Source organism: Rhinolophus hipposideros (genome assembly GCF_964194185.1).
Source record: "Rhinolophus hipposideros genome assembly, chromosome: 11".
Taxonomy (NCBI): domain Eukaryota; kingdom Metazoa; phylum Chordata; class Mammalia; order Chiroptera; family Rhinolophidae; genus Rhinolophus; species Rhinolophus hipposideros.
This window is the reverse complement of record NC_138057.1, coordinates 31,067,528-31,095,226: the sequence shown is the minus strand read 5'-3', so window position 1 is coordinate 31,095,226 and position 27,699 is coordinate 31,067,528. Positions and strand designations below refer to the sequence as shown.

Genomic DNA, 27,699 nt, shown 5'->3' with positions numbered 1-27,699 from the left:
TGAGGAGACAGAGGTCAGGGAGACAACTAGAGGACTCTGTTACTCTAAAGAGTTTCTTGCAGACATTCTACTGATTATTAAATATTCATTTGAGTTCCTTTTCTAAAAAGCAAGAGTGGCAGCCATTGGTGGTTCACATGTTAATGTGGATTACTTGAATTGGAAAATCAGAGTCTTTGTAACTTCTAAATGAATAATGAACCTTGATGTTATGCCTTTGAATATTGAAGAAGGGACTTGTACGGGAAGGTGTGGATGGGCAGGAAGGAAGCAGTTTCAGAGTTTGTTGCTCTCCCCGGGGGGGAAGGTAGTTCAGACCATTCCATTCACGTGTGCAGTCAGGACAATGAGTGTGTTATTTTGGGTGAATACTGGGAAGTAACAGAGGAAGACAGAGGTGGAAGCAGGAGATTAGGCCCTTGAAGATAGCAGCCCTAATCCCATGGGAAGTCATCTGACATTCTGCCTTTGATTGACAAAAAATGTCTTTGACACTGATAAGCTTTTGAAGAGCTTTCTCTTCCCTTCCAGCTGGTCCCAAACTGCTCTGTACCCATCATGTTCCTCTCCCTTCCTTGGGTTGAACAGCCTGGTCTGGTAGCAGAGTTGACTTGGAGCCAACCTTAGAGAACACCCAATATTCTGCTTACTCCAGCCCTGCCCAGTGATACCAGCTAAAACAAAAACAAACAACACTTCATGGTTCCTTTCTAAGGCACTGTGCCAGGCTGAGATTTTAGAGGCCTGTGAAAGGGGCTAATGCCGCCTTGCTACAAAAGAGCTTTAAGTTTCCAGTAAGTAATAAGAAAAGCAAGGGTCAAAGAAGTATCTTAAGTGGCTGTTCCCTGGCCCCTGACAGGTCTAGAGGCTTCAGGAGAAACTTTGGGAATTGTGTAACTTCTGTGGGTTTATAACTTAAAAACACTGAGACCCTGTTTTTTTGGCTTTGTTTTTTGACTTTTCTCTTAGGAAAGGAGTGAGCTAGGGTAACAAGAGGCAGCATTTTTTGTCCCTTACTGAGTCTTTCTACAGAGAAAGTACGTTTTTTTCTAAGGTAAGCAGCACAAGGCAATAAAGATAGGCACTAACTGTTAGGGATACTAATGGGGCATAGGGAAGAGAATGTATATTTACTGAGGACTTTTTTAAATTCCAAGTACTGTGCTAGGAGATTTACATGTTATCTCATTTAATCTTCACAGTAACCATTTGGCAGATGAGGAAACTGGGACTCAGAAAAGTTATTTAATTTACCCAATATTACATCATTACTAGTTGGCATGGGCAAGCTTCCTACAAAGCTACTGTCCTTTCTACCTTACTGTGATACAAATGATGATGGTAATCAGATGGCAGATAATCCTAATGCGCCCACTTTGGAATGGGTTTTTGGAGTTAAATTTGATTATGGACATATATTAAATGTTTATTTTGGACATTCAGAAAACCAAAAATACATATGATGAATTACATTTATGAATTAACAAAAAGGAAACTACAAACATACTGTATCTCACTTTCTCTACAAACTTGGAATTCTTCTCTATATGTGGTATGATCAAAAAATACGGTGAATATTTACATTTTTAAAAAATTCTTACAGTAAAAGACACATTGCCATTAATCACCCTTGCTTCGAATGCACTTATCCCATCATTCTTGCCACTTTCTGAAACAGTTCTAGAAGTACTCTTTCATGAGTGTCTTTAGTTGCACTGTCATGGCTGCCTCAATCAATCCTGAATTGATTCAAAACGTTTACCTTTCATGGTCATTTTGACTTTGGGGAAAATCCAGAAGTCGCACGGTGCCAGATCCGGTGAATAAGGTGGATGAGGACACACTGTAATATTTTTATCTGACACAAATTGCCATCCCCGAAGTGATGTGTGACATGGAGCGTTGTCATGATGTGACATGGAGCGTTGTCATGATAGAGGATGAAGTAAAGACACTCATAGAAGAGGACTTCCAGAACTGCTTCAGAAAGTAGCAAAAATGATGGGATAAGTGTATTTGAAGCAAGGGAGGGCATTTTGAGGGGGATTAATGGCAATGTGTCTTTTACTGTAATAAATTTCTTTTATTTAAACATTCACCATTTTTTTTATTACACTTCGTCTAGTATGCAGGTAATAAGTTCAAACAAACATTAAATACTTGCCTAACTTAGAATGGCTTTCCTTAATGATTTTTTTTTAAGTTTTGTCATTTCATGTCTCCCTTATGTAAGAGTTTTAATTTCAAAGGTTTATATAGAGGCTACCTGAGTAAGAAAGAAAAAAAAATGAAAACACAACAAAAAAACAGCTAAAGGATCTGAGGACGGATTAGGTGCTTACTTCTGGAGAGGGGAAGAGATCTGGGATGAGGGTAAAAAGGAAAATTTTATTTAGTATGTTTACTAGGTGTTTCTTTATATAAAAAGTATGCATTTACTTGTATATTAAAAGAAATCTACAAGAGGTATTACATGTATAATTAAAATGTAATTTTTTTAATATAAGAATCCTTTTAAAAGGACATGAGAGCAGTCAGGCTACAGCATCCAGTGCCCAAAGGGAGCCATGGCTATCAGGGTGGCCAGACTGATGACCTCCCTTCTCTCATTGCCCTTGTGCATCCCCAGACCCGCATTCCTTATTGAAAAGAAAATATATATATATATGAATTGGATCAATATAAGTCTTTATTGCCCTCTCTGTGTAAATTTCTATTTTTAAGTTTTAAAAATAATTCTTGTAGCACCATTGATAGTCATTTCAAAAAAAGCAAAGCAACCCAAACGCCCATCAACAGGAGAATGCATACATTGTGTATTAGCAGAATGGAGTATGATACAGCATGCACATAAATTAATTACAAAAATATGTAACTACATTTAAGAATTTTAGCAGTATAATGTTGAGTGAAAAACAAAAAATCAAGCACAGAAGATGACATAAGCACAATGTCCTTTTTATAAACTATATGTGTGCGTATTTATATATATATGTACATATATATGTGAAAAAGCTAAAAGTAAGCAAAAGAATCATAAACACAGTATTTAGATGGTGAATACCTTTGATCGAGGTAGTAGATTATGTCATTACTGATGTTCTAGTTCTTGGGGTGGGCAGTGGGTTTTAGTAAGCACTGGTATTTATTATTCATATTAAGTATGAATGGTATTCATATTAAGTATTCATTTTACTTAATATCTTAAAATTATTTCTGCATTTAAACCTTTATACCACACATACAGAGAACCACATAAAATAAATGTAAAGTGTCATGTTATTGTAAGGTGAACCCTTTTGTAACCACCCAGGTCAAGAAATAGAACTGTACCAGCCTTCCCAGAAATTCTTCACTCGCCCCAGCTCAACAACATAAACTCTTCCCAAAAATGCTCCCCATAACTCTATCCCTGTCCCTTCAGAAAATACAGATATCCCTTATTTTTAAGTGACTTTATATACTTCATTGGACATGCTCTTATTTATTTAACCAGTCTGCTTTTGGTGGACATTAATTACAGTTATTTTACTTTTTTTCTGGATTAATGCTTGAAAGACATTGTGAATACTGTGATGAATATTGATTCTGAGTATAACTCAAGTAAACCATTAATCATGAGCTCTTTCCTGACTTGTATGTTCTGTGGATGTTCCTATGTTATCTATATAATAGTTTAAAGTTTGAGGTAAAAATTAGCAGAAAACACTTTGGTTGAAAACAACCAAATTGTCCTTCAATAGATGATTGGATAAAGAAGTTGTGGTGTATATACACAGTGGAACACTACTCTGCCATAAGAAAAGATGAAACAGTGCCATTTGCGACAAAATGGATGGATCTTGAGATTATCCTTCTAAGCGAAATAAGTCACACAGAAAAAGTAGAGAACCTAATGATATGTGGGATATAAAACTAAAAGCCACAAAGGAACAGGACAAACAAATAAAGAAACAAAAACTCATACCACTAGTGGTTACCAGGGGGGTGGTAGATGAAGGTAAACGGGGTCAAATGTTTGATGATGGAAGAAGATCTGACTCTGGGTGGTGAACACACAATGGGATATATAGATGATGTAATACAGAATTGTACACTTGAAACCTATGTAACTTTACTAACCACTGTCACCCCAATAAATTTTAATTTAAAATAATTAACAGAAAACATTTTAATCCTTTTTTTAAATATTTATTTTTAAATTGATATACAGTAAAATTTACTTTTTCATAAAAATATCTATGAATTTTGACAAATTATAACCACCACCACAATCAAGATTCAGAACAATTCCATCACTTGCCAAACAAACAAACAAAAAACCCTCCCTCCGCTGTTAAGGCCAGGTACCCACTGTTCTCTGTCTTATACTGTGTTTACCCGAAAATAAGACCTACCCCGAAAATAAGCCTCAGTTAAGATCATCAGCCAGATGGATGCATTTAGTACGTTATGAGGATGTTCCAGAAGAAAATGACATGACTGTATTTGAATATAAGTAAATTGTTGTGCATGAAGAAATAAGACATCCCCTGAAAATAAGCCCTAATGGAGCAAAAATTAATATAAGAACCTGTCTTATTTTGGGGGAAACACGGTAGTTTTCACTTGTCCAAAATACCATTTAAATGAAATCATTCATTAAATACTCTTTTTGTCTGGCTTCTTTCGCTTAGGTGCGCTACATTTGAGATTCATTTATATTATTGTATTTTCCAATAGTTCATTCCTTTTTGTTGTTGAGTAGTATTCCACTGTACTTGTATGTATGTACCATATTTTGTTTATTCATTTCCCCAGTTTAGGGACTTTTGGGTTGTTTCCTGTTTTTGGTAATACAAATGAAGTTGCTATAAACATTTGTATATAAGTATTTGTGGGAACATACGTTTGCATCTCACTTGAGTAAATACCTAAAGGGGTTGCTGGGTCATTTGGTAAGTATATATTTAACTTTATAAGAAACCATCATACATTTCCATAGTGTCTGTACCATCTTTCAATTCCCACCAACAAAATATGAGAGTTCCAGTTATTCCAAATCCTTGTCAGCACTTGGTATTGACATTGTTGTTTTCTTTATTTTAAAAGTGTGTAAGTATCTCATTTGGTTTTAATTTGCATTTCCCTAATATCTAGTGATGATAAGCATATTTTCACATGCCTGTTGGCCATCCATATATATCTTCTTTGGTGAAATGTGTATTCAAATCATTTAACCAATTTTAATTGGGTTGTTCTCTTATTATTAAGTTTTGAGAGTTCTTTATAATTTTGGATATAAGTCCTTTATCAACTATGTGGTAGGCAAATATTTTCTCCCAATCTGTGGCTCATGTTTTCACTTTTAACAATGTCTTTTGCAGAGCAAACACTTTAATTTGATATTCAATTTATAAATTTTTGCTTTTATGGATTGTACTTTTGGTGTCATATCTAAGAACTCTTTGTTTAATCCAAGCTCCAAAAGACTTTCTTCTACACATTTTATAGTTGTACATTTTACATTTAGGTTTATAATTCACCCTGAGTTAATTTTTATGTAAGGTGTGAAGTATAGGTTGAGACTCATTTTTTTTTTTTTTTTTTTTTTTTTTGCCTATGGACATCCAGCTGCTCCAATTCCATTTGTTAAAAAGACTAACCTTTCTCCATTGAATTGTCTTTGCACCTTTGCCAAAAATCAATTGGCCATATTTGTGTGGGTCTATTTCTGGACTTTCCATTCTGTTCTATTGATCTATGTGTATGTCCTTCCATGTAGTTCACACTCTTTTATTATTGCAGCATTATAGTTCATTTTTTTCTTAATAGGTTTTCAAAACCTAATGACATCTTGTACCCCAAATACGTTTAAGGGGAAATATTTATTTTTGTATTTTGTCATGTCTTAGAGGAGAGAGTTACCCCAATCTCACGCTTTTCATTGATGTTTCCTTCTTTCTTCATCCACCAAAGATAGATAAAAACTAGAGGGCTCATGATCTTAGTGATGCTTGAGGTCACTCGGTGGGGCAGGAACCACACCCTGGGTCACCCCACTTACCCTATCTTCAGTCTCAAAAACTACTTCTGAAGACCCCTGAGGTATACAAAACAGAAGAATCAGGTTGGGAAAAGGATTTCTAAGAGACGAAATGTCTCCATGCAGTGTTCCTACAAAGAGGAGTGCATGAGACAGGTGCCCAGAGCAGGTTTATATTTTAAACCAGAAAGTAGAGTTCTCTGAAAACTGTGTCTGTGTAAAGTAGCCCCCTGCCTTTCAAGTACATTAGATAGGAAGTCTGAACAAACTTAAGGTTCTGTTGTTAAATGGAAAAAAATGTACAAAATTAGTTTTAAGAGGAAGCTATCTTGGGAGGTAATGCAAATGATTTATTTTGCGTTTCCTGGAGCTGTGACAGGTGCTAACTCTCATTGATGCCTGCTTGCAAACAAAATGCAAAGTTACCCCAAGAACTTTCAAAAAGGCTCCAGCATTTTGTGTACCCTAATCTTATGTATGTTTAACTGGATTACATAGATTCTTATCTCTTGTTAAATTATGTGTGCTCAGTGGACCAATATAATATTAAAGTATGTATATATTATATAAATTTTTAAAAAGTTTCCAGCATTACTCAAGGCAGCTGCTTTAATTTGTCTAAAGAACCTGTATATATGAATTTTTCATGCCCTGGCCAAGTCCTTTACCCTTTAATTTAATCAAGAAACCCAAATGAATGGGAAAAACTTGTTTTGTCTGCTTAATTTTGCAAGGGTGGAAACTTTCCAATTTCCCCCTTTGTCTGATAATTTCAGAAGTTCAATGCTAGGTTGAAGCTTGATTTACTAACCACATGGCATATAAAAATAGAAAACAAATGTCTTTTCCTTAGCATAAAGCTGAGAAGTATATCTATCACATTCATGGATATTGTATATACTTGCCAGTGGATAGATAGTCATATCTGTAGAGTTGTTAGGCGTATAGGCTTCCTAGACACAGAGATATAAATTTAAATTGTAACTCCATGAGCTACCACTTTTTGACCTTGGGCAAGTTGTATCACCTCTTTAAGCCTCAGTTTTCCCATCTGTAAAATGGGGGTGGTAACTCCTATCTTGCAGAGTTTTGGGAATATGAAATGAGGTGATGATGTAATGGTTAGCCCAGTGTCTGGCTCACTGTCTTTAATAAGTGTTAACTATTAGTCTACTTCCCATTAACAGTCCAAATACAGAACAATGTTATAACTCTACTTCTCATATGTTAATGTGCATGCAAATCACCCCAACAATGTTAAGATGCAGATTCTGCTTCTCTAGTTCTAGGGCAGGGCCTGACATTCTGCATTCCTAACTAGATCCCAGGTGCAGCTGAGGACAACACTTTGAATGGCAGGAAGATAAAACATGATTGCAAGAGCAAGTGTTTTGTCTAACCAGTGGTTCTCAATGATCTCTGCACATTAGAAGCTTCCAGGGAAATTTAAAAAAAAGAAAAATTGATGCTGGCCTCACAAAATAATTAGAATTGAATTTTAAAGGATCCTAGGTCATTAACATGTTTAGAAGCCTCCCCAATTAATCTTCGAGCTTTTCTGAGCTACTCAGAAACATGATTCATGTTTGTTAATTGCTCTTTTCTCTTGTGAACATTAGCTGGAAAATGTCACCTGTCTGAGAGGTAGCATACTGATACCTACAGCCCCTGTACACACATACTCTGTACAAGGCAGAGGGGGAAAGCAAACAGTAAATAGATTTTTGTCAAAGGCCCAGACAGGGAAGAGGGGAGTTCTGCTGTATGCTATGGGGAGTTCCAGAGGAAGTTACAGGCGTTCCCTGTCATGAGAAGAAAGCATAAATGTGATAAATAAATTTGCTAATGAAATTCAGTAGAGACACACCCAAAGTCCTCTAACTAATTCTTGTTATCTCAGACTCAACCACTAACCTTCCTTGCAAGCCCCTTTTCTCTTCCCTCTTTCCTGTTTGATCATGTGTAATAAAATAAGAGAAGGAAGTACTATGAGAAGAGTAAAAGTAGCGTAAATTCCTGAACCTGGCACATAGAAGATGGTTAATACATATTTAATAAATGAATAAATACTATTCTTCAGGGCAGAGCGGATTTGGTATCAGGTGGCTCTGTCTTAGTTATAAAGGGACTTAATAACTCAAGTCTTTGAAGATGATTCCCATCCTAAAGGGATCTACCTTTAAGAGGGACCCATTATGAGAGAGAGACCCAGTGTGAGAATTGTAACAAGTGTTCACTGGATTCCACAAAATGGAATGATATAAGAAATTTAAAAGCACAACATCTCTTTTCACATACATCATCCCAGAGTCCTCTCAACCTGGCCAAACAAATGCATGTGTGATTAACTTTGTTTTACATAGAAGCACTTTATAGGCCTGCACCCACCCCCATCCTGCACAGAAGAATGCTGGGTAGATGTAACTCCTTTCCTTACCATGGATCTCTGTTAGAAAAGCTTGTTAATGTTCTAGTCGTGGTTAAAACAGGGGTTGGAGGCAAGACATAAATTTGTCAGTCATTTTGATAAATCTCAAGTTGTGCACAGCACCTGCTATCAAGTGTGCTGTGTCGTGATTAAGAATGCCAATTTGTGTGATCTCTTGGGAAAGTTACATTTTGATGAGAGGGAGACAGAAATGAATATAGTTAGGCTCATCCTTTTTTTCTCCCTTTCCTCATTTCTGTCATTTATTTGCCAAAACCTTAACTGGAACTTAGTAGGTGCCGGGCATTGGAGATACCAAAACAAACTCAACCTGGTCACTGCCGTCAACGACTTGTAGCCTAGTAGGAGGAAATCTTTGAGTCAGAAGAGAATTGCGATGCAAATCATTTAAGCAACGGAAAACTCAAAAATTAACTTGCACTGTTAAATCTGTGTTCTAGGATGGTCAGGGAATGAGCTTTCCTGGTTAATAAAATTTTGTGGTTAATAATGAAGGGCAGTGCATTCTATATATAGATTACCACTTACCCAAGAATTAAAACATGCTACAAAAGAAAGGAACCAATGTTTGCTGACTATCCGTCACCTGCTCAAATCAGCTACTTCACATGTGCCATTTTTCTTAGTTTTCACCACAATCCTGAGAGGTAGATATTAGCCTTGTACCTTTACAAAGAAGAGGTTGAAACTCAGAGAGGTTAAATGGAATGATCAAGATCAAAGGACCCAAAATCCCAATACAGTCAGAATTTGAACCCAGGTTCATCTTTCACTAAATCCAATGCTTTTTCCATACCATGGTTTTGGGTTTTCTTGGGGTTTTCTTTTGGGGGGGGGGGAAGAGGGGGTGATGGATCCTGTTATTTATGCTTTGCTGCACAGACAATAATATTAGACAGGAAAAGAAAAGAAAAGCTTTGCATTATTCCACATATGCTGGCTGCTGTTTACATACCCTGCCAATGCCTTAGCACTGGAGAGCTTTCTGCAATAGGCTGAGGAAAGGTGAGGGAGGGGATGAAAAGTGCCAAAGAAACCATGTTATATGGTAACAACTCCTCGAATGGCATATGCTTAGAAGCCTCCCCAAATATTGATTGAATGGTTGATTTGACTGATTAAATTAATGAATGAATGAAGCAAGGTCTACTGAACATAACTTGATCTAATTTTCTGTCATGATTCAGAAGCTACTTCAAGATCTTGCTGTACCTCAGTCATAATGAATATCCATTCATCAGTGATGGAAGAAGCATAATTTGTACAGGTTCTCACACTTTATTCATGCATAACTACCTTCATTAGTTTTGCCATGTTGATGGTACTTTATGCTATTGTTTTTAGTATATGTGCTGCCGAAGTGAGCACAATGCTATTGTTTTTATAAAATTCTTTAAATCAACTCAGCTTTTATTTTTTGAACGAAATAGTGTAATGTGGTAAATGGAAAACCAGTATCACTGGTACTGGTAAATAGAGAATATGAGCACAAATAAATGCAATGAAAGTAAAGTAGTGTTAAAATCTACCCAGATACTACTATCTGCCTGGGAGCTTCCTATTTTATGAAAAGGAAAAATATCCATTGTGAGAGTGTGGTTGCAAATTACATATAATTTGAAGGATTGAAATAGAATTGAAGAGGAATTATTCATTCCTCTCTGAATAATCCAACTCTCTTTAGGTTTTGATTTGGCCCTATCTAAAATAATTTTGTGTACTTCTACTGGCATGTACTTCACATTTGGGGAAATAACTGCTTCAGTGGATTATAATCCTACAGATTTTGAAGGCAAACACTTGACTGATTCTGAATTTAACTTCACTACTTGTATGTTCTGGATCAAACCTCTTTGAGCCAGTTTCCTCAACTATAAAGTGGTAATGATAATACACATTTTGTGGTCATATTTTCAGGATTAAATGATGTAATTATAAAGAGCTTAGCACAGTTCCTGGCACATAATAGGTATACACTTAATAATAACTTACTCTTCCTTTCCCCTTGTTGACAGAAAAAGAAATTTCTACTGTGGGTTTGTTTGGTGTCATGGTTAAGAGCAATTGGGATTTAGCAATACCTGGGTCTGACCCCAGCTGTGCAATTTTAACCTTTGCATGTTTCAGTTTCAGTTTCTAAGAAAGAGGATAATTCTACCTTGCTGGTTTCCTGGGAAGACTAACTGTGATCACGTGTTAGCAGAAGCCTCACACCTAGCATGAACTCAACATGTGATAGTTATTATTGCTATCACTGGTGAGAGGAAGTAGTATTTTGCAGGGAATGAATGGTCTAATTTGATCCTTATGAAGAAAATGAGCCTGGATAATAGGTGGCAGGAGGGCAGTCAGCTGCACAGGTGGGGAGTGTGAAGAGGAAAGAACTACCTCAGAGCAGTGGATCAAGAATTCCACTCTTGCCCAGGGGAAGGAGAGAAAGGAGCCTGAGCGAATGCCCAGATAATGACAAGTATTTCCTGGAAAGTGGGGGTAGGCTGCGTCTCCTCAGCTCCCACTCTGTACTCAACTGAAATGTGAAGGTAGACAATGGGAGATTGTCTTGTTTTCTGTTCAGCTTTATTCACAGTGTCGGTCCCTAAGGAACTGTACGTGGTAGACTACAGCAGCAATGTGACCGTGGAGTGTGATTTTGACACTGGAGATGGTGTGGAGTTTGGACACATAAAAGCCAGTTTGCAAAAGGTGGACGACGATACATCCTTGCACAGTGTCACTTTGCTGAAGGAGAAGCCGCCCCTGGGGAAGGCCTTATTCCACTTCCCCCGAATCCAAGTGAGGGACGCAGGACAGTACCGTTGCGTGATCGTTTATAGGGGCGCCTGGGACTACAAGTATCTGACGCTAAAAGTCAAAGGTGAGTGGTTTCAGGAACTGGAATCCATGGAGGCATCTCTCCAGCACAGGGCCTAAAGCGGGCTCAAGCAAAAGCCCGGAGGATGGTTCTAAAGAGACAGAGCTATTTCAAAGAACAGAAAAGCACCTGTTCAGAAATATCTTTTGACATCTGAGTATAAAGCAGCTGAGGCTAGGGTAAACAGGGGTAAGAGTTGCAGGAATAAATGGGTTCTAAAGGAAGCCAGGAAATGAGTCCTGAAAGGTGGAAGGGTACCAAAGATAGGCTGTGCCTAATTCATAGTTCTCACAAGGAACAACACTAACTTGTTTATTAAGCTACTCTTTCAGAATAGCTTATTTCTCCAGTTCAGACTTTTTAAGCCATGATTTGCCATCCGCTAATGGATTAAAATGTCAGTTTAGTAAGTAGTAACCAGGTGGGTATTTTGTTCCCCATTAAATGAACAAAATGAATAGAACAGAATAGGCCCGAGGGCATCACATAGGAGGGCTGAGTGTTGTTCTGTGAAACTTGTTTCAGAGGGTATGTGTGAATTGGCTCATGGTGTAAAATATTTTTCCTCAATCTGGGTCAGTCTAAAAAGTTTGGAAAGCTCTACTCTAATCTAAGTCTCGTCTATTGCCGATGAAGCCGTAGGAGTCCAGAGAAGTGAAGTGGGTGGCCTGAGAGAGTCCCGTTAAGTCAATAGTTGTCCCCATTCTTCTGGATTCAGGGCTCTCTCCACCACAACATAAGCCAAGAACCTACATCTGAAGAGCATCTTCAAATTCTTGTTTGTTCTAAGAAAGGTCATTTTGGGAAAGACTTATAACAACTATAAAAGAATAGATTTGACTCTGTTCATCATCTTGTTTTTCAGCCTTCATTGACTGGTCTGTTAAACTATGTCAGTTTTTCTCTGCCTCCTCCTGATTTCCCATTAGACCTCTCTGTTCTGTCTTCTGGTGGGTCTGTAGGTTTCAGTCCCGAAAGACCAGTCAGTGACCTTGGCAGCAATGGTGTGACTTTATGGTCTGGTACAAAGAAGAACAAACTGAAAGGATTAGACATGATGGTGAATGTTTAGACATTCACCATGATGGTGAAGGATTAGACACTGGTGAATGTTTTCACCAGTGACCTTGGCCGGCTTATTTCACCCTTCATAACTTCACATTTTTATTTATAAAGGGATAACAGTAGTAGCACCTACCACATAGGATTGTTATAAAAATGAAAAGAGATAATGAGCGTAAAGAACTGAGCATGGTACCTGGCATATGATATGGGGAGTGTCCAGAGATTTGGTTCAAAGACTCTCAGTTATTACAGGGACAGTGACCTCCTCATTCCCCAACTATCCATGAGTCATCAGGAAAGCTTACAGCCGGGATGTGACTGTCTTCTATCTTTACTGCATTCCTAGGCGTCATCTGGGAGGAACTCCAGAACACTGAAGTTAGGCTACGTTTAACTAACAGGAGGAAAGAGAGCTTTCCATTCTCGTGATCCCTTAATGTACTCTACTATCTGCACACTTAAGTCACTGCCCCCATGTTTGCTGGTCTCTTTTCAAATGCTGTAATGCATCTAGGGTCTTTGGGGAATTTGGGGCCAGTCATCCCACTTTCTCTCTGCAGCTGAGAGCTGCTGCTCATTGCTGCAAAGAGAGGCATTCTACTTCCTCACCTAGACGAGGGTAGCTCCAATGTGGAGCAGATTTATTTCTTAAATTTTAATTAATTTCTTAAATTGTTAATGGTCTTCAAACTATATGGGGCATATGGGGATCACAAAGACTTTCTACGACATGCACAGGCAGTTTTAGGAAATGCCTTCTAGAGCTCTTGAGCTCTTCCCCAAGTGCTCTTTCCCCAAACTGAGTGTGCCTGAGACTGTGTCTTCCAGGCAAGGCTCTTGGGGTTCCCCTAGAACACTTCCTCTTTTATTATTGCTTTCTCCCACTTCATAAAAAGCCTACCTGTTACCCATCATGAATATAGTACATTGCCCCACGGTGTAAAAACCTCCATAGTGCTAAACAAAAGAGTGATTAGAAATATTGATAACTTATCAAATTGTAATGACTAACAAATCCTTTTGCAAATCAGGAGGTATCAAATTCTCTGCTTTCAACAAAATTGAAGGAGGCCCTAATAGAGTTAACAGCTGATAATATAAGATGAAGTAATTTTTGGCATATAAATCATACATCTTTCAAAGAGTGAAATGACATTACTATAATACAACTGCTTCCATCCCCACCAACTTATTCATATGAGCAAGATTCCTTAGCCCTTATTGCTACAAAGAGAATGAAAACTAGAAATAGAATTAATGCTGAACTGTGTTTCATTTCAGCCATTAGTCATATGTGTCCTCAGATTCATGAACAAATTGCAAAAGACAGCCCCGTCCATCCCATTAAGAGATACATTTCCAGTAAGCTTTTATCTTTTATGTTTAATAATTATCAATATCCATAATATTTTCCACTTTGATTTTACATGTCCGAATAATAATGGAAATTAGATTTTAATGCAGAAGAAAACCTTGAAAACTTAAAGCCTTATGTTCACAAGAAAAAAAAAATTAAATTCAATAGGTATATGTATTTTGTTGTTGCAAAGAAACATAGGATAATCAATAAGAGCTTCCAAACAGGTTTCATTAACGTAAAATCCTATAGAAAAGTAGAATGAGAACTGAGGTTCAAAGAATAAAAAGAAACAAAGCAAAACGCGGATCCTTCAGGAAGAATTTTTGTTATGTGTTTTTCAATGGATGGTGATGTACATAAAAAACACCTTCTTTGATATCTAGATGATACTGGATACACATGTAAGAGTGAAATAATTGTTTTACTAAAAATATAAATGTGTATAAAATGTTAAACATCATATAATTTTCCAATATAGAAACTTATGAAAAATTTTAAGAATCAACTCAGTACGTGACAAGATGCATACTGCATCACAGTCCTTTTAGGAGAAAGGCAAGCAAAAAAAGAAAGAAAGAAAAGTGGAAAACCATGACCTCAGAGCATTGTACCCTGATCAGGGGTCTCTGAAGGAAGCAGGGGAGATCTGGGGTTTGCTTAAATGAAATAGGGCTAGAGGACAGACACCCTATTTTCTTAGAATGCCGGATCTAGAGCATAAACCAGGAAAAGGGTTTAGAGCACCTTCTTTACAGTCTGGGCAACAGTTCATATTAAATACAGCGAAAAGAGAACTGATTTCAAAAGCACAGGAAAAAAATCGTAGGTAAAATGGCTAGATTGTCTATAAGAGACATTAAGAGAAGGCTGCAGTTTCTGAAAAGCCAGGTTGCCACTGCAAGACTCTGAGTAATCTGAGGAAGGGCAGGGAGCATGGCTGAAGAACACAGTGGCTCTGAAAGGCCAGGAGGGCCCAGGAATTGAGCCCACAAATTGAAAACTTGCCCATGCAAAGGATTCCCGACAGACATAGAGCAAGTACTAAGAAGAGAAGGGCCAACCAGCCTGAAGGCCTGGGCAAAGCATGAGAATGAGGGTTGCAGAGCCAACACCTGGAATGAGCTGAGGCTTACAAAAGTACTTCAACAAAAAGGCCCAAGATAGAGATGAGAATCACAAAGACTTTCTTTGAGGAAGTGGAGGAAGGAGGCAGCATGCCTCCCATTCTTTCCTGCAAGAGGAAAGGCCTTCACCCTACTGAGGGAAAGACCTAAAGGGCACAGGGAGGAAACAGCTCAAGGTAAGCAATGTGATAGTGAAAAGAGGACTATACATGTAGCCTCTAGGCCCAGAGAAAGCACTTGCTAAAAGAACTTACTGAGGGGCTAAATCTCTGATCTCTATGTCTTTTCTCCATTGGGGAAACAGAAGGGAATTAGGAAAGCTGGAGTTAAGAAAATGATATCCTGAATTTTAAAGGGGGGACAAAGCTCCTGGGAATTATGAACTGTTTAACCTGATATACCTCTCTAAACCATTTAATAGCAAATTGAGAACAATCCTAAAAAGATTTATATCAGTGATTATTAGAAACCTGCCTGGATTCTCTTAAGACCAAGTGATGTAAAACTACATAAATATTTTTTTTTACCTTAGTTATTGTCATTATGAGGATAAAGCAGATAATACTATGTATACCTTATCTTTATTTCAGACATGCTAGATTTGCCAGTAGTATATGAATCAAATAGTAAGAGACAACCAAGAAAACAGAAACTATTTAAACCAGAAATTTAAGTCAGAAAATAGTAATTCTATTGATGGAACAGACTGAGAAGCCAACCTGGGAACAGGGAGACAAATCAGCAATTAGGAATAGCAGGAAGTGGCTACCACCACTGGGCTGGAGGAGAGGGGGGAAGGTAGGGATAATAGAGCCCAGGGGCCAGAGTCACATGACAGACACTGGAACCCCAGTGGGCCTGTCCAGTGATAGTTGGGGCCAGGGAAGAGATGTGGCTATTGCTGGAGAGGCCATTATAGCACAGAGCATGGGAGAGAAATAACCTAACGTCTCCCTTCCTCTTGCCCTCCAGTCTTCGCTTTATGTTCCTATTGGCTGTCAAGAGCCTGAAATACACAGCCTGCAAATGTCAGCCTTCCTGCAGTTCAAGGCAGAGAAGACAAATTGAGGGATAGATCGAAGGACAAACAGATCCAGGACCCACACAGCACATACCTTACGCATCAAGTGATAAAATGTGGGTTGAATAATAGTATAGTTAACTGGATCTATAACAGACTGAACAACTAGTAGTTGTTGACTCAGGGCCAACAAAGGGAGACTCATAGCCAACCTTGCTGAGCAGTAGATCATTCATTTAACAAAATTGTGATCTTAGGATCTTATGCTGCATTAAAACCCAGTGTTGGGCCTAACGTGCACTCAGTACATAAGAGGTAATTAGTCACACTATACTTTAGTTAATATCTGGAATATAGGTCATGTTATATTGGCAAAAAAAAAAAAAGTGAATTCAAAAACTGGTATCTGGGCCTGGGTCTGACAACTATGTCCTAGGAAGGAAGTAGGCATGTTTTATCTAGAGGTGAAAGACTATATGGAGTATTGCCACTTATCGTCAGATACCTGAAGAGTTACCTTGTCATGGAAGAGACTAACTTCCATGAGAATTATTCTTCCAAAGAATAATTACTGACAATAATTGAGTATTTACTATGTTCTAGGCACCTAACTTATTTAAGCATCCTAACACCGCTGTTAAGGATGAGTATTATTGTACCTATTTTATAAATGAGAAATCTGAAGGCTTGAGAGATCATATAAACAGCTCTTGGCTCAAGCCTAGTCAAACCTTTCAGACTTTGAAGTCCATGTTTTTAACTACTGTGCTTACCATATTTGTTTTACTAAATCGGACAAGTACCAATCGTTGAAGCTACCAGAAGGCAAAATTTGACTTGCCTAAGGAGGATTTTCCCAATGAAAGTTTAACTTTCTTATTTTCTAATCATGGTAATAACTACTTCTGGAAGTAGGAGCTTCGATTCATAGATGTATTTATCCAAAAGTTAGTTATCTCGCAGGTTACTAATATCAGAAGAGAAGTATTATTAAAGATGAAAAGGGAACTTTCATAAGGATAAAGAAGACAATTTGACAGGAAGACATAATAATCCTAAATGTATGTATATCTAACACACAGCTTCAAAATATGTAAAACAAAAATTGACAGACCTAAAAGGAGAAATGAACAAATTTGCAATTGTATTTGGAGATTTCAACTCCTCTCTATTATAGCTGATTATACAAACCAAAAAAAAAACTAGAAGAGTTGAACAATACAGCCATCCTGACCTAATTGATATATATAAAACTTACACCCAATCACTGCAGAATACATGTTATTTCCAAGTGCATGTGAAACACTCATCAAAGTAGTTATCTAGCAAAGTTGCTACAGAAGATATTTCTCATTGAGAAGGAAGTTTCACCTGAAATTCTAAAATTTGCTCATCTTTTCCGAAGAATATTACCCTCAGTCCAGCTTCCTCATTGTGTGTTACTGAAAATAATTCCTTTACAGCCACTTCCCAAATACAAAAGAGGCTGTGGAGCCGTCTTTAACACTGTATAACTATAGACGTCGGTCCCTTCCCCACACGTTGCTGATTCTTTTAGTTGAACATCTCTCCCATTTCCCCTCATTTATACATCCTCAGCCCTCCGACCTCTGAAATCACCAGTCAACTTGGCCACCAAGATTAGCTTCTTGTCCCAAGCGACCCTGTGGGAGCAGGCCAGACCCTCTCCCACAACACACTAGTCCTTTGAATCCATTTATTCTCCTCCATCTCCCCCAGAGACCCCAGAGTTTCAGAAATAATCTCTGATATAATAGGATGAAACGAGTATGAGAGGACACCGCACCAAAGGAAAAGAAGTATAGATAAATAACATAGAATGAAAGATAAAGTGAGTACTCAGAAGGCATGACTGAGATAGTGTTTGATTGCTAGAGATAGACCAAAATTTGGCACCAAGGAGACTGGTGAATGTTAACTACCGTGTTTCCCCGAAAATAAGACCTAGCCAGACAATCAGCTCTAATGCATCTTTTGGAGCAAAAATTAATATAAGACCAGGTCTTATATTATAGTAAAATAAGTAAAATATAGTAAAATATTATAGTAAAATAAGACCGAGTCTTATATTAATTTTTGGTCTAAAAGATGCTTTAGAGCTGATTGCCTGGCTAGGTCTTATTTTCAGGGAAACATGGTAGTTCAACCCCTTCAGTAGGCTGGTTCAGAACCTGATTCTCCTCATGCACTAGTTCTGGGTACCAGGTTCCCCTAGAAAACATATCCCTCTTCCATGTTGCTCTATCCCCAGACTTCTGCAGTTACACAGAAAATTATCCTCTTATGATGATTCCAATGCAGAAATCAGAATACTGTACCTGTGACAGGCATGAGTTCAAGTCCCCCCATCCATTCCAGATTGCAGCTGTTTCCTTATTTACAAAATAGGAATATGAATTTTACCAATCTCATAGGGTCCTTGTGTGGTTTAAATGAGATAATGTATGTTAAAGGGATGGAATCAGGTTTTAGAGCCTCTCACCCTTGCTCCTCTCCAAGTTCTGGACTAAGAGCTGTACACACAATAATCAATACCAAATGGGAAATGAACTCCATTTTTTAAATTAATAACTGGATGAACATGTGATTTTCTCCTTTTCCCTCTCCCAATTTTGGGGCTTCTCTGGTAATTTACACTGGAGAACATGACTTAGAATAGGGGCCCCCTGTTTCCTGTTCCCTCATCTTAACCTAAGCATCCAGGTTTGCAGATCAGACCCTAAAGTCACTCATCCGTCCAGACTCATGGATAAGAAAATCCGCCCCACCCAGTCACAGGCCGAAGCTGGAACACTGTGAGCTGGGAAGACGGCAGAGCTTATTGAGGCCTGCAGTAAAGCAGAGAATGCTTTACTGCACCAAGAACTTCAACAGAGGGTCACAGGTTTTTCACAGCATTTGAAGGTGCAGTCACCATGCTCTCCAGTGAATGGAGACCCAGTGAGTGTCTTTGGCTATAACTAATCAAATTAGCAACTCATAACATAGGGACACACAGGGGAGGTGATCAAGGGGCAAAAACTGTGGCAAGGGGTGTGAGTCCTTCCTCCACAGTGTGTAAAAAGCCCAGGACATAGAAGCTCAATATCCAGAGAACACTTAGTAAATCATGTAACACTTAGTAAATACATTTTGACATTTTCCACGTGGCTGTTATCATTATCTTAATATAAAATGACTTTTCACAAAGTTTGTGCCCATTGATACGCCTCCCAACAATTTAAGAAAAAAAAAAAAGAGCAGTTTCACCACACCTGTGCCATATTTCTATCTTTACTTCAATGATTGTATTGAAATTCTATTTCTTAAGGAAATATTTTCTACTTAATGAAAACTAGTGTTCATTCCCTCTTCCCTTCACCAAAAATCAACAGGTTACTTTCCACACTCCCTGGTATCTGCATATGTTGTTAATACTTATTTATTTTTAGCTATCATCTCAGATAACTGAACAATTTGTCCTTATGTCCTTGCTCTCAGTGTCACTCGTGTCTATTTTAGATCTGTTTTCCAGAGGGCAAGAAGTCATATCTGATTAATTCACTCAGCATACACTGCACAGAATGGTGTGTGTGTGTGTGTGTGTGTGTGTGTGTGTGTGCGCGCGCGCGCACGAGCGCGCGCGTGTTTGTGCTAGAAATATACCCAATTTTTGACTATTTATAGACAGAAGCTAGGTCTTTTTGTCCTCCTAATATTAGAGAACTGACGAAAGGGGGAAGTCCAAAAAAAACTTTCTCCTGAAGATGTTAGAAAAACTCTAAATAAAGTGAGATATGGGGGTTAGCTAGTAATTTTATGTATCTATCCTATTGTGTCTCTCCAGTCCTTAATTGTGAGATAATTTATAGTAATATATGAAGCCACAGAGTGTGGTGGTATAAAGCAATATTGAGATTTGGAATCAAACTTCCAGTGTGCAAATATTGGCTATTGGCTAATAGCTCTGTGACTCTGGGCAAAATCTCAACCTCTCTAGCTTGAATTACCTCCAACAAAAATTAAGAATTTCAACAATGCCATTTTTGTGTTATGGTAAAGGTTAAACAATTCGTTGTGTGTAAAATAGCATGATGATCTGAGACAAAGGAAATGTTTTAAAAATTAAAGCCATTATTAACACTGATAATGATCATTTTATTAATTTCACATGGCATTGAGTTCTGAGCTCTACAGAAATCAGGAAAGAAAGACTTACTTATTTTTCTTCTTTTATTGTCCAGCTTCCTACAAGAAAATAAACACTAGCATCCTTCAGTTCCCAGAGACAGACGAGGTAGAGCTCACCTGCCAGGCTGAAGGTTATCCCCTGGCAGAAGTGTCCTGGCCAAACATCAATGTTTCTGCCAACACAAGCCACATAAAGACCTCTGAGGGCCTGTACCAGGTTACTAGTGTTCTGCGCCTCAAGCCACACCCTGGCAGCAACTTCAGCTGTGAGTTCTGGAATGCTGATGTGAAGGAACTTACTTCAGCCACCATTGACCCTCAAGGTAAGAGCGACCTGCCCTTTCTAGCTCTATCGTTTAGGGTTCAGGCAAGAAATAGATGGCACGCTCAGAACAAGTTATTTAAGGAGCGTATAATAAAGCGACTATTTATGAAGTTCTGATCAGGATTTAGAGAACCTACTAAGGATAGTGAAGGACCCTGGGGCTTCAACAGTGGGGGACCAATTACCCCTATTGGAGAGGTTACTGCAACCTGGAGAAGGGAACTGTAGGGAAAGCACACTTGATGGGAATTGTGGCCTCCAAGAGAGGGGTGCTACCACTTGCAGCAACACCAAAGGGCAGATGCTGGATGAATGAATACCCCAACTTCATTCTCCTCCCACCCTCCAATCTCCTGCTGGGTCCTCCCATTGGCTGAACCCAGGTAGAAGTCAGAGAACAACAGAGTCCCTGGTATGTTCCATAAACATCAACCTCTCAGACCTCAGAACAGAGTGTTGAAATGCAGAGAATGGATCTGAAGAGGAAACAAAAAATATCCAGCACAAAAGCTAATTAATCACTATGCCTCAGGCACGTGCTTTGAGTCAACAGGATGAATATTACTTTGCTGGCTTTGCTGACAGCCAAATGGTGTGGGGGTTCTACAGGAAAACTGGCCTCAACAAAATCTTCCAGACGTTTCGCTGGCTATGCTGAATCTCATATTTAGAACTTCGTACATCAGCAAAATTTCAAACAATTTTGGAAGTCTGACATTTTTTTATTTGCCAAGTAAGAACAATTTACTTGCTAAATAAGAACAACTAACATCTAGAGACAGGTCATTTTATTTCATAAGAGACAGGTTATTTTATCACCACGTGCATAAGTTGCCTGTTGCTCCTGTAACAAATTACCACAAACTTCGTGGGCTTAGGACAGCACAGATTTATTAACCTACACTTCTAGAGGTCAGACATCCGAAAAAGGCTCCACTAAGCTCTAATCAAAGTGTCAACAAGATAGCAGAAGCCATAAGGGAGAATTTATTTTCTTGATTTTTCCAGCTCCTAGAGGCTACCTGTATTCCTTGGCTCATGGACCCTTCCTCCACTTTCAAAGTCAGCAATTGCAATACTCAGGCCTCTGCTTCTATCATCACATCTCTTTCTTTTAATTCTCCTACCTCCCTTTTCCACCTTTTAGGAACCCTTGTGACTACACTAGATGCCTTCCTTGCCACCTCCACTTGATAATTCAGAATGATTTTCCCATTTCAAGGTCCTTAATATAATCACATCTGCAAAACTCTTTTGCAATGTAGGGTAACACATTCACAGATTTCAGGGATTAGATCATGGACATCTTTGAGGGGAGCCATTACTCTGCTACTATGCAAATACAGGATGTAATCTCAGAATAAAGGACAGTCCCTAGTACTGATTAGACTTTATAGAATATTCACTATGTTGTCATTATATTTCACTTTTTGTCATTTGTCTTAGACAAAGCAGAGCCTATGATAAGGACTTCTTGGCATGCAGGTATTCGGTGACCCCAGGGAGCAGAAGTGAGAGATTTAGGAGATTAAGACAGGAAAAAAGGAAAAGCAAATATAGGGACACATTATAAAAGTTGTTGATGTGGACAACAGAAGCTCAAATATGCAAGGGCCCCCTAAAAAGTATACAGATGGCCTTCCAAGATGTTTACTCAAAGGACTTCGGGTGACAAGACTAATCCATCTGCTTTCATCCCCAGTGGTTGACAGTTGTCAGCTGTCTTCCACTATGAGCTGCGAATGCATGTGGGCTAAGTGAGTCCCCCACTCAGCCATCTGTAGCATCAGAGTTATCCCAGGTCAGAAAGCAAACATCCCCTTGATGTGAATCATTGACTATGAAGTGAGTCAAAACCCAACCTCAATTCTACCTACTCTATGGCTGAAATCAAAGGAGAGGCTGAGAAGAAGGGAGGCAGGACGACAAAAGTCTGTCTCTTGCACCGCTCAATTCCACTCATGCCCTACATTAAGTCCACTCGCTCTGAGCCTTCGGGCAGGGAAGCAGCTACAATGTCTGCAAAAGATTTCATACACAAGACTTCGTGGAACAAACAATAGTTCCTATGGCTGCCATTGATCCCAAGCCATAATTGATATTTGTCATCTCTCTGATCCACTAAACAGTCTACATTTCCCCACTCAGCACTTCAGAGGCAATAATTTGTTTGCCTGGGGGACTCAGACTTTCAATCCTGATAGGTCTGAGCCCCAGCTGCTTTGCCCTTAGCTGACTGAGGTTGCTGCAATTGCCTTTTCCTTGTGATTACTGGGCATGGAAGTAACAAGAATCAGAGAATCAGTGGATTCCCTGAGCTCTAGACATAGTTTTCCTTGCTTGCATTATGTAACAGCATTCAAGTTCTTCATGGTAATTATGACTGATTACTCCATCAATAGAAAAATTCTTTTCTTTGCCTTCTGGTCCATCAGTGGGTAGAGCCAAGCTGACGAGGCAATAGCTATAACTTTAGATACAGTAGAACATAATCCTTTGGTAGAAGCATTTACCGCTCCACTAGGAAGCTTGACCTTTAATCCAGTAAACCCCAAATTTGTGGAGATGAGAAGCAAAAATTCTACAAGTTGGTCACTGGAAGTAGTGGTGAGAGGGATCAACCTTCAGCACTGGGGGAGCCCTGGCACAGAAGCATCACATGCTTGAGGAGAGATGGTCAGAGGGAAGTGAGTCAGAACCTGTATGGAACCATCCATCATTCAGCTATATTCAGCCATGCCTGAAATCAGGGATGGGACAGACAGGATATGTGTTGGGCCATCAGAATGATCTGTTCCATCTCAAAGTAAAGTAAATCTTATCATGAACTGGTACCACTCAACAGACCAGATGGAGAACTTTGATGTGACTCAATGCCCATTAATTTCCTAGTATCTTCTTCTGGAAAAAAAAAATAAAACAAAACAGAAAAAACAAAACCCCCTTGATATAGTTCTTATAGGCAGCCAGCTGTATTGTCATTTCTGAGCCCCCAATTTCCCACTTCCCCACCTGTCTACACTTCACTACCCAATTCCAGCACTAAAGTTATCCCAGCTTCTTTCTAACTAAATTATTATGGTGAAATGAGGAAATAAAGAGAGGAGTTATACTAAGGATCTTGATAGAAGTAAAGACATTAGAAACATACCATTTTTAGGGTCAACTTTGGATGAAAATAGTGAATTAAGCAAGTGGGTTTTTCAATAATCTCTCTTTTTATCACAGTTAAGACTACCAGACTTGCCAGTTTATGAATATTGAGCTATAATTAATTCATACTAGAGCTTTAGAGGCTTAAATACTAACAACTCCTGGGGAATTTATTTTTCCTGAAAATGTTTACTCAGTTGTCCTTTGTTACGTGAAATTTCCTGCTTGGTTAAGTGTAGGCCAGTACTTTGGATGAAATGGCGGTTTTCTAGAAGGACACTTAATATAAAGATCGCCACAGAGAAATGGAGGCCTGGGTAAGATGAATTTGGAAATAACTAGAATCTTCCCTTTGTACCACTGATTATGTCAGTTATTTATTTATATTTTTCATAGTAGTAGAGAAGTAGAAGGATAGACTGATCATTCCTCTGGAAGTCTTCCATCTATGAGAAGTTAAGACTGAAAGAAGGTGGGCCCCCCACTCTCTCTCTGAGAACCAGCATAGATGAATAAATAGTCAACAGTTGTGGGAGGGGTATATGGGGTCACATCAGAGCTTGGGATTTCCTAAGATATCATGCATGAATGCAACTAACAGGGAGATGGAAAAATCTTTGTGCAATTAGAGATTCTCATCCTAGTTTGACCCATCCTTCTCAGCTTTATATTCATCCTACTATCCCCTGAGACATGGATCCTCCACTCTAGTCAGCTCTCCTTCCTCACCAAGTACTCTCTGAACTTGCTTACACCTCTCCCACCTCCATGGCCCCTTTGCTCAGGCACTTTCTTCCACATAAAATATCATCGTTCATTTCTTTACCAGTTCCAAGCTCATCGCCTCTCTAGGGAAGCTTGAGTGACTCCAAGACGCAAGAGATCTTCCCTCATCTAGACTCCTAAGACCGATTAATTGTACCATTTCTTTGTTTGCCTGTGACTATACTTGTCTTTTCTCTTTCATTGCTATTTTATTTTCCATGTATTTTAATCATTCACATGGGTCTTCTTTGTACAGCAACTAAAGCAAAAGCAGAGTACTCTGCTTGTAATAAGGGCTCAATAAATGTCAGGTTCATGGGTTGAAGATTTAGTCTTAAATGATCCCATCATCCCAGCTGCCAGACTGTGTGGACAGCCACACAGTCAAATGATCCCCTGGTTTGTGTACAAATACCATCAACAAAAGAACAAAAGTCAAACATCCTCCCACAGGTTCCTAGCTTCTATTTCTCAAAGGCATGTTAACTTGTCTTATGACTGTCCCCTTTGTACTCATTCTCATAAGTTGAGCTGCTCACTGCTGACTTCTTTGACCCACCACAAGCTTCTCCAGAAGTCAATGATTCAAACAAATACAGCAATGAAATTCAGAACGTGCTCCCCTGACTCTAGAATAGATGACTGAACATCCTAACTTTCAATCTGAAATTAAGGAGCAATGAGATGATTTTCTTTTTCAAACAGATTTTCTTCTGTTGAGTCACTTGCTGCATTTTCATTAGGAAATCTAATGAAACCGGAGCACAGGAAATAACTATAACAAGATCCTTATATGGGTGGCATAGAAGCCCTCCCAGGAGACGGGGAAGTGACTCTCTGGCAGTGGTGAAGCACATGGGCTCTGAAGTCAGACGGACTTGAATTTCAAATCCTCTCTGCTACCTACTAGCTTTGAGAACTTAAACATATGACAGAGCCACCCTACAAGTGTCTCTCATTTGTAGAATGAGAGTAAATAAGGGCAGATACTCTGTAGGGTTATTGTGAAGATTAAATGGAATATGCTTGCAAAGTCCTTAGCATTCAGAAAGTGTGGAAACAGGTAAAAGATATGGCACCTTTAGCAAGAGGTGTGGCTTCCTTGTGAGTGGATAAAACTGTGGGTAAGGATAAAACAGTTTTTTAATTGCATCATCATATCATTGTTAAGTAGCATCCAAATGTTGTAAAACAATTTAGAAGAAAATGTATTAGGATATAGGCTAGGAGACCTCAAAATATAGTGATTCAAACGAGACAAAAGCCTGTTTCTTTCTCATGTAATATTTAGAGACAGAAGTTGGTTCAGAGCAAGTAGGTAGCTAGCTATAGCCCATGAAGTCATTCAGTGATCCAGGTTCTTTCCATCTGTTGTTCTGCCATTCTCCAGGCTGCAATCGTTATTGAATTGTCAAAGCGGGGTCACTTCCACATCCAGTTTCAGTCTTCAGAAAGGAAAAAGAGACATATTCGATGTTTTATGTCCAAGACTCAGAAGACCCATTCTCTTGGCCTGAAGATAGTTTACATGGCTGGCCACACCTAACTGCAGAGGAGGCTTAGGTAGTCTCTGAGAAGCCATGTGTGCAGCTAACACCTAGCTAATATTAATTAGGGAAGAAAGGGAGAATGGATTTAAGGAATAAGCAGCAGTCTGCCACAAGGGAACCAATGACAAGGAATATCAGGTTGGTGGACAAATAGGTGGTCAGTTCAGCCCAACAAATCCTTACGCCTTCCAGAGAGCTGGGGCTTGGCTTTATAGAGGATTCGGAGGTAACTTAAAGACTGCACTCCAACAGCTTACAATCTAAGTAGACTGGTGTCCTGTTGGATGTTCAGTGTTAGAAAGTCTTTAGGGATGATTAGAGCTTCTGTCTGTGGAAGGGGATGTGAGGGATGCTGGACAGGATAAGGACTTTGCACAAAGGCACTGAGGTAGGAACCTTTCCTGTTGTGGGAACAGTGACGGTCCCAGGACTCCTTGACTCATGGTGCTACATGCAGCGAGTGCTTAAATAGTTACAATATGAGTTATTCATATGTGGTGAGAGATGTTAACTACACTTATCGTAGTGATCACTTCACAGTATATACAAATATTGAGTCATTATGTCTTGCACTTGAAATGAATGTAATGTTTGTCAATTATACCTCAATTAAAAAAAATTTTTTTTTTAAGTATGGGTTATCCAATGGGTAGATGAGCCCGTCAATCCTTGTCTTTCTTAATGTTCACCACGCTCTTTTTGGATAGAGACAAATATCTGTGGGGCCTGAGCTTTGAATCAGACAGATCTGGGTTTGCAATCCTGGTTTTGCCACTTACTTAGCAATCATGACCTTAGATAGATTATTTAGCATCTTTGAGCCTTACTTCCTCAACTCTAAGATGAGGGACTCAGATTAAATTACATCTCCTCCCTCCACAGCTAAAACTGTCTATGGTTCTCAGATAGCACCGTGATAGGGGAAGGGGAGGGCAGTTGGCAGGACTGGGGCCTTTCCTCCTGAGCAGTTTTGCCAGGTTTTTCTCAGACCAGTGTGTTATGTTTATTCTGTATGAGTTACTCAGTAAGGCAAAATACAGGCTTTTAGAAAGGGCCCAGCTTACCGTGGGTCCCCTTCCATCTCCCTATAGTGAACGCCCTCCAGCCCTATCCTTTGTCAGTCTGGGGCCCTCATTCTTACCTGTAGATACCCAGATCTCTCCTTCACAAGGCTTAGTCCAGGCTCCAAAATTACTCTTATTATCCACTTCTCTACTAAACTCATCTTTTCCTCAGTGCCAGGATCTTGATTAGCTATGACAAGGAAAAGGGCTAGTTATGGTAATTCACAATGACTGGATTTTGTGTATTAACACTGCCTACAATATTTTATTTTTTCAAAAGGATCCTGTGACTCCTTGAAATTGAATAATTAATGGTATGGATTCTAAGCACCATGAGTGCTTGACAGAGGAGGGACGGACATTTTTGGGCTGAGGGACTGTCCTACTAGAAAGAGAAAGGGTGATGATAGAAAGATGATAGATAGATAGATAGATAGATAGATAGATAGATAGATAGATAGATATTGATAGATAGATATTGATAGAGGGAAAGAAGGAAAGGAAAGGACGGAAGAAAAAGAAAAGAAATGATAGATATGTCAGAATGATGCGAAGCATGGAATCTGGAACTATACAGCCTGGATGACATCTCTGCTCTGTCACTGTATAACTTGGAGAAAGTTTCCTAGGGAATCTGTGCCTCACTTTTCTTACCAGTAAAATGGAGGTCATAGTAGACGCTGCCTTATAGGGTGGTTGTGAGGAGTAAATAAGCTAATGCCTAAAGCATACATA

The 27,699-nt window shown here is 38.9% G+C and overlaps 1 protein-coding gene across 4 annotated transcripts in view; it reads left to right on the top strand.

Annotated features, from left to right (window-relative positions):
• Window positions 1-27,699, top strand: part of PDCD1LG2 (programmed cell death 1 ligand 2) — a 61,878-nt gene that overhangs the window by 12,933 nt on the left and 21,246 nt on the right. For all 4 annotated transcript variants that reach the window (XM_081066007.1, XM_081066010.1, XM_081066009.1 and 1 more), the window contains exons 3-4: window positions 11,050-11,349; window positions 20,161-20,430. In XM_081066007.1, coding sequence (XP_080922133.1) covers window positions 11,050-11,349; window positions 20,161-20,430 — 570 coding nt within the window. The remainder of the gene's footprint in view (window positions 1-11,049; window positions 11,350-20,160; window positions 20,431-27,699) is intronic.